This window comes from Theobroma cacao, chromosome 5 (genome assembly GCF_000208745.1).
Source record: "Theobroma cacao cultivar B97-61/B2 chromosome 5, Criollo_cocoa_genome_V2, whole genome shotgun sequence".
NCBI lineage: Eukaryota > Viridiplantae > Streptophyta > Magnoliopsida > Malvales > Malvaceae > Theobroma > Theobroma cacao.
Window position 1 is genome coordinate 35,894,243 of NC_030854.1, and position 7,464 is coordinate 35,901,706.

General features: G+C 32.8%; 1 protein-coding gene across 2 annotated transcripts; it reads left to right on the top strand.

The window, feature by feature from the left end:
* LOC18600044 lies at positions 611-4,073 on the top strand. 2 transcript variants are annotated; one of them, XM_007030294.2, is made up of 4 exons: positions 611-1,994; positions 2,085-2,276; positions 2,389-3,471; positions 3,737-4,073. In XM_007030294.2, the coding sequence occupies exons 1-4, from the start codon at positions 861-863 to the stop codon at positions 3,872-3,874; spliced, it is 2,547 nt and encodes an 848-aa protein (XP_007030356.2). In that variant the 5' UTR covers positions 611-860; the 3' UTR covers positions 3,875-4,073. The 2 variants fall into 2 exon arrangements, with proteins under 2 accessions (XP_007030356.2, XP_017976139.1); XM_018120650.1 differs by having other exon boundaries at positions 611-2,276.

Here is a 7,464-nt window from a genome sequence, read left to right on the forward strand (position 1 = left end):
TAATTGATAAAACGGTTATATTTGTTTATTTTATTTTTAATTATTTTTATTATAAATATTATTAAGATTTACCTAATTTGTAAATATATAATAATTTTGATTATATTAAATAATTTCTATTATAAATATTAATAATAAGATTTGTCCAATTTGTAATTAAATAAAAATTTTATTGAATGAATTTTATTAAAATTATGTATATTTTTAATTCCAATATTATTGAATAAATTATAGATTAATATTATAAAAATTTCATTATATGTAATTGAAACATTAATTCTCTTTTATATAGTTATATTTCCATTATAATTTTCTTTTATTTATAAAAAAATAACTTTACATTTTGAAAACATTTATACTGTTTATATAACTCTGATTTAAAAGTGAATAAAAAAACAAATATTTGTATGCAATGCAGATAATCAGAAACACTAACGCATCCTAAAAGAAGTAAAAAGCTAAGATTAAGCTGTCTAACTTTCTTTTACAATAAAGGAGAAGATAATTGCAACTGATATTGACAGTGGGTCCCTCACGAAACCTTCTATTATTTGGGACCAAGACAATGGCCAAACTTGCAACAGAACCAAGGATTTTATCAATTTTTTTATACAAGTCCTTCTGTCCTATAAAATCTTGCTGAAATCAGCTTTGAACTGTGTAATTAATGGTAGAATCCTGGGTAAAAGTTTGTAAACGAGGAATTTAGATAGAAGTTTTTGACTCCATCTGTTTGATATCAAGGGGTGAACATTCATTTGCTCAATTGTATAGCTACTGGGGACAATCATTTTTGGCTTTATGGTCATCCCCTGACCTCTTTATCTTTCTCTCCAAGAACTTCTCTCTCATTCTTTCCAATGGAGACCGAACCTTTCCTTCATAAACACTTCCTCTGCTATGATCTTTACAAAAAACAAGAGGCATGTTGTTATAAATGCAGTCAGCAAATTGATGGTCGCGCCTATTCTTGTGAAAACTGCAAGTTTTGGTTGCACAAATCATGTGCAGAACAAGAGCTGCCTCCTCAGCTTTCACACCCTCTCCACCCCCAACACCATCTTTCTCTATTCTGTGATGATTCTGAGAAATTCGTTTGTGATCAATGTTTCTACATTTCTGGAGGCTATAGGTACAGTTGTAAAGGTTGCTCCTTCAACCTTGATTTGAACTGTGCTTCTTCAACTAAGGGTCAGCTCCACCAGGAAGATTATGGCCAGGGATCTAAAATTAGGCAGAGAAAAAGAATTCACCATTTCAGCCATGAGCATCCTCTAGACCTTTTCAACTATAGGAAGATTGGGAAAACTGAGATCCGTTGCTCTTGGTGTGAGAAGACTCTATCTGCAGGTTCAGGTATGTCATGGGGTTGTCTTGAACTGTGCAAGAATGCTACCTTTTTCCACCAATCTTGTTTTAGTAAGATACCCAAAAGAGTGCAACACCCTTTCCATCCATCACACTCACTTGGCTTGCAATATAAGAATTATTCTTCCACTTGCAATGCTTGTAAAGGTGAACTCGAGGATTATCCTTGTCAAAACTATTATTGCAACAAGTGCAACTTCTGGCTTCATGTTTTTTGCATTAGACTCCTACCTACTATGAAACATAACTGCCATGAGCATGACCTTACATATTTTATAGTGAAAAATAAGGAAGATTTCAAGTGTAATCTCTGTGATGGGAATTGCAATGCCGCAGCCGAATGGAGTATTCTGAAGCCCTCTAGTTGGTTTTATGGGAAAAGTGATTGTGCTTTCTACCGCTGTGTGCAATGTGATTTGAACTTCCATCTCAATTGTATTCCAATACCAAGAACCACTAAACATCGATATCATACACATTCTCTTATCCTTAAGGATTCATTTAAAGAAGATGATTCTGGAGAGTCTTACTGTGATATCTGCGAAGAAGAAAGAAATTCAGAAAATCATGTATATTATTGTGAAAAATGCACATATATTGCTCATATTGAATGTGCTATAAATGAGGTAAGGCCAAGTTCTTTATTCTCTTTCAACATATGTTTTGCTATTAGGGGAGAGTCGTGTAACCAGCCCTTTATTAAATGTTTGCCTCAGGAAAATTCAAAAGAACTGTTGCCCCCGAGGCATCAGTTTATAGATATGAAACTTGATCTTGGGAAGACCTCTGGCATGGCTGTGGAACAGGAAGAGATGGAACAAGTTGAAACTAGGCAAAGCCATGTTGAATATCCTGCCCTTTCTGAGCCAACTGAAACAAATGGTAGCATCCATAATGGCCAATTTAAGGTGCAATCATCATGGGCATGGGCAATTTTTTATAGCTATTGAAGCAATTTGATTCTCAACATATATCTCATGATAAGTTTGTTCATTCGCTCTTTCTTTTTCTTCCTTTCAGAGGCAAATTCAACATTTCACCCACCATCATCCTCTAAGCTTTCTTGAGATAATTGAAAAGCATGCTTGTTGTGATGCTTGCAAGATGGGAATTCTGGGTCCAGCCTATGTCTGTGAGTCTGACGAATATTACCTGCACCAAACATGTGCTGAATTGTTCCAGGACATGCAACACCCTCTTCACTCCCAGCATCCTCTCAAGCTTCTTACTACATGTCCTACTGATCAGGGAAGATTTATATGTGATGAATGTGGAGACATTTCAAAAGGCTTTGTTTACTTCTGTTGGGAGTGTGAATTCAAGCTTGACCTAAAATGTGCTGCTCCGACTACCTCTCAAAACGAGGGCCAAAGGCTAAAACAGACAAAAAGAGACTCCAAGAAGTCTCATTTCAGCCATGAGCATATGCTGGTCTTTACAAATTGCAGGCCGTACTTTAAAAAGTTCCAATGCAATGGCTGCAACCTACCTATCGTAGGTGCAGCCTTTTGCTGCCTTGCTTGTTCTTATATTCTTCATGAATCTTGTCTTGCATTACCAAAGCAGATGAAATTTCAATTTCATCCGGAACACCCTTTGGTTGCCAAATTAACCCAGTTCTTTGAGATTTTTAATCGTTGTCATGCCTGCGGAACAGGATTCAGGTGGACTAACATCAGGTATAGTTGCTCTGAATGTTCCCTAGACCTCCATTTTTCATGTGCTAATTCCTTGAAGCGGCCCTTAAAACACAAGTCCCACATACATAATCTTTACTATTTTGGGACAGAAAGTCAGAAGCTCTTTGAAAATGAGAACATTAGCTTTTCATGTAATACATGCAGCAAAACCTGTGTAGGGCCTTCCTACCGTTGTTTGGAGTGTGCTATCAATTTTCATTTGGAATGTATACCAATACCTCAACGTGTTAAATCTGATTGTCATATCCATCCCTTCACTCTTGTGGATTCATTTGTAGAAGATGACTCAGGAGAATATTATTGTGATGTTTGTGAAGAAGAAAGGCATTCGAAGGATCATATATATTTCTGTGAAGAATGTAATGGATTGTTTGTTGCTCACATAGAATGCGCGCTTGCTAAGGTAAATGGACATCTATAATCTCCTACCTAGAATTTGACTATGCTCTTTGTTTAAGGAAAATAGATATGTAGATGGTTTTTGTTGCCTGTTTAAGCTAATTCTGAAATTTGTGTTGAGGGTTTTTGGATCAATTACTAATTTATTTCCCTCTAGAAATAGTTCAATAAATGAGAAAATAAGTTGAGAAAATTTGATTTTAAATTACTAAACTTCGCAATTCCTTTCATTATTTTAGAAAACCTAACAACATTTTTTGCTTTGTAAGGTGGAGGAACCCGCACCAGAAATAGAGGCCTGTTCAACTATGGAACCAGACCTGAAGAAGACCTCTATCCAGGTAGAGAGCAAGACATCCCTAGGGAGAGAAACAGAGGAAATGGAATCAAGAGAAGAACAAAGGTAGACAGGGCTGCTGGATAAATTTTACGTCTATCTTCCATGGAGGAACTATCAACACTGAAGAAAAAAGATTGCATAATTTCAAGCTAACATAAATGGTCATTTTCCATATGATTTTAGTTCATACCTTAATCAAACAGCATAGTTGCCCTTTCCTTCTCTCTGTTTAATAAATCCAAAGGGATCCTTATCCTCTCCTCTCACCTCTTTTTCTCTCTTTCAATTTCTTTTTCTTCCTTTCCTCCATACATACATAGTTAACAAACATAGGGTAAGGGAGAAGTCAAATTTTCTCTTTATCTCTTTATCTCGGCAAGCTGGACGTGGTTTGATCATCAAGGCCTCCCAACAAAGATCACTGAATTGTTTAACGTTTCTAAAAAGATTGGCAAAATCATTAAAGCAGTATTAATGATTGAATAACTTTATGCTTTCTTAGGCAAAACCAACGATGTTTCTTGATTACTCAACGAATTAAGGATAATATATGATACTCTAAAGTCTAAACATTTCCTTCCTTTATTCCTTCTTCTTTTCCTTTCTTTAATTAATTAACATACTTTCTTGAGGAGCCAGGTATTTAGTTACCTTCATTTTCTCACAATGGTTAATGTAACATGCTTTAATTATGGAAAAAGCAAAGCAGCACCGATATATTAATCTAACATTGTTGCCTTTGCATATGTTTTATCTATAACGTATGGCAATGGGAAGCAAATGTATACCTGTCGTGTTTCTAACGTTAAAGAAATTGTGTTGTTCCTTTTTAATACATAATAATATGAGAAGTAAGAGAGCCAAGATTCGAATTTTGGATCTCAATCTTTTCAGAAAGAGCCTATCCTAAGTTGTTAAGAATTTGTTTTATATGTAATATTACTTTATTTTGAGTGCAAGTTTACTTTTGTTAATACTTATACAATAATATTTGCATACCTGCCTTGCCCTCCATGCACCCCTTAATATTTATCGAAAATATGGTCAATTTTTAAAAAATTAGTATGTATTTACATGTTTTTTTTTCAACCAATTGCACTGAATTAGTTTTATATTCTATTTCCTTCAATAAAAATGCTCTTATTGCTAATTCGGGAGGGAAGATTCGAACCTACTCTTTAAGCAGGGATCATGCACTAACCAATGAATCAAATACTCAAATATATTTATATCTCTTAATTAAACTACAATTAACTATCAATCTCTTTGTATATTATATCTTTGTTCTATCTTTCTATCAATTTCCTTGTTTATCCGTTTGCATTAATTGTCCATTTTCTATCTACTTTGAGATTGATATTAGACTTTCCTGCAGTCATGAACCTTCCTCTTAATGAATGTCAGAAAAGCTGTAGAGGAGCACCCCTTTATCGTTATCCACAATGTGCCATCAATTTTCATTTGGAATGTATTCTCATATCTCAAGTTGTTAAATCCAAATGTTATATTCATCTTTTAATTATGAAGGATTCATTTGTTGAAGATAATTCATGACAATATTACTGTAATATCTATGAAAAATGCATATTATTGTAAAAAATGTACCGATCTTTTTTATCGTATATATAGAATGCATAGTTATTAAGGTAAGTTTATATCTATAATTTTTATAATTTTTTAAATTAAAAGATGTAATACTTTTTTACTCCAAGAGACATCTAAACTGATTTGGGGACCTTGGAATCAAATGACCAATTTCTATGCATATGAAGGTTTCAATTAGCAACAAATACAACAAAAATTATACATATAATAAAGAAAAAATGACACAAGTTTCTGGTAGATTGGCGGCCGAGAAATCAAACGAAAATAAGAAGGCATTCCACCTGCGACCGAACACAGTGTAGAGATATTAAAAGATTTGAGTAGGGACGTACCTTGGATTAATCTAGCAAGAAATGGTGGTGTGCTATGGCTCTCCTCCAGTTTCTTTTACTTGACTGTCTGTTTCCGGATCCGTAACCAGATCCGGGAGTCCGAAACCATTGTGTCCATCTCTTTAGGGAGCGTTAATCTTTATTTGCACTGGCCTGAGTTTTCTTGATGGGCCAGCTTGTTGGATTTCCAGTTTTTCTGGGCATAGGTTCTTCTTGTCCTCCAATTGGAGTCGGGCCTAACTTACTGGATCCAAATACGATGGATCTGGAATTCCAATGGGCCTGATTCCAATTTTTAAAATTAGAAAATTCTTAATTTCAAAATTTTCAAAAATATAAATTTAAAATTTTTTAATTTTTATAATAAAATAAAGATAAAGATATTATACTTGGCAGCCTTCCAAGTTCAAGACCACATGTTTAGCAGTTAGATTGTCTTCACTTAGATTCAGTGTGTGTATATAATTAATTTATTAATTCATAACGTCATGAATTAATTACAACCGTTGCAATTGAATGCTCAAGAGAGAACGTGGGATTTGAAAAAAATACATAAAAAATCTTCAAAAGAGGATCAACTTCCTCTGAATTGGAGGAATTACACAGAAGACCTTCCAAAAAGCCATAAGCTTGAGGAGCTCAAATGATAAATAAGTGAGAGGCTCATGCTTAGAGAAAAAAAAAAGGAGACACAATGTATGTGAGAATTGTTAAATTTTTAGCACGAAAATTCAACCTAATACCAATTGATAATAATGAATGAGACCCTTATTATATTTATATGCTTAGAATATCTATGATTTGACTAATGAGAAATTGTTTATGTCATAATTTCAATACTCCCTCTCATGTATAGAGACAAAAGATTTACCATGTGACATGAACTTTACGTGTAAAAATGATGTGCCTATCATGCAACATGCACTTCCCAATAGATATTTATTGTGATATAATAAATGGATGATGTTACTTTTTTAGTTCTAAAGTTGATGAGATGCATACTAATTCTAGGATTTATTTGGGGGGAGATGGAAGTAATTATTTTTTTTATTTTATTTAGAGAAAAGAAATTTAAATCCAAATGAAACTAACCTCCTGTCTCCATACATGTTGCCTTAATCATGAATGTGGACCTAAATTTACTACCATATATAATGTATTATTGATGATTAAATGCAAGTAAAAGTTTGGACATCCATATTGTAATTTGCCATCTAACGAAACGAAGAACTTGTTTCCTCTTATGCAGTTCTAATCTTTGCAATATATATGTATTTTTCTTTATATTTATTTATTTTTAATATTTTTATACATATTGTTATTTCCATTATAAATAACTTGACATTAAAATGTGTTCTATGATTGATATGATAATTGTACGAGTATTAACATTTACTTAAATAGAAGTTCAAAAATTCAATTTTGAGAGTTATATATATATATATATATATATATTTATATATGTATATATATGTACACTTTTAAAGTAAATCGTAAATTTTAAATTGTTGATAATTTATGAATTGGGTCTAAATTATAGTCTTTAAAGAGCTAATGATTGTTTCAAAATCATAGAATTAAGATTTAATATCAATTATTTTTTATATCAGCATTTGGCTCATTGATTAATGCATGACTTCTATTTAAAAAAAAATAAAAAATCAAATCCTCCTTCTCTAAAAATAAAAAAAATTAAAACCAATAACATGAATACAAAAAG

Excerpts from the sequence above, each read along its gene's own strand:
- LOC18600044 (XM_018120650.1), top strand. The coding sequence starts at position 861 with ATGGAGACCGAACCTTTCCTTCATAAACACTTCCTCTGCTATGATCTT. Across the intron at positions 2,277-2,388 it reads TCCATAATGGCCAATTTAAG|AGGCAAATTCAACATTTCAC; the intron begins GTGCAATCATCA and ends TCTTCCTTTCAG. Across the intron at positions 3,472-3,736 it reads TAGAATGCGCGCTTGCTAAG|GTGGAGGAACCCGCACCAGA; the intron begins GTAAATGGACAT and ends TTGCTTTGTAAG.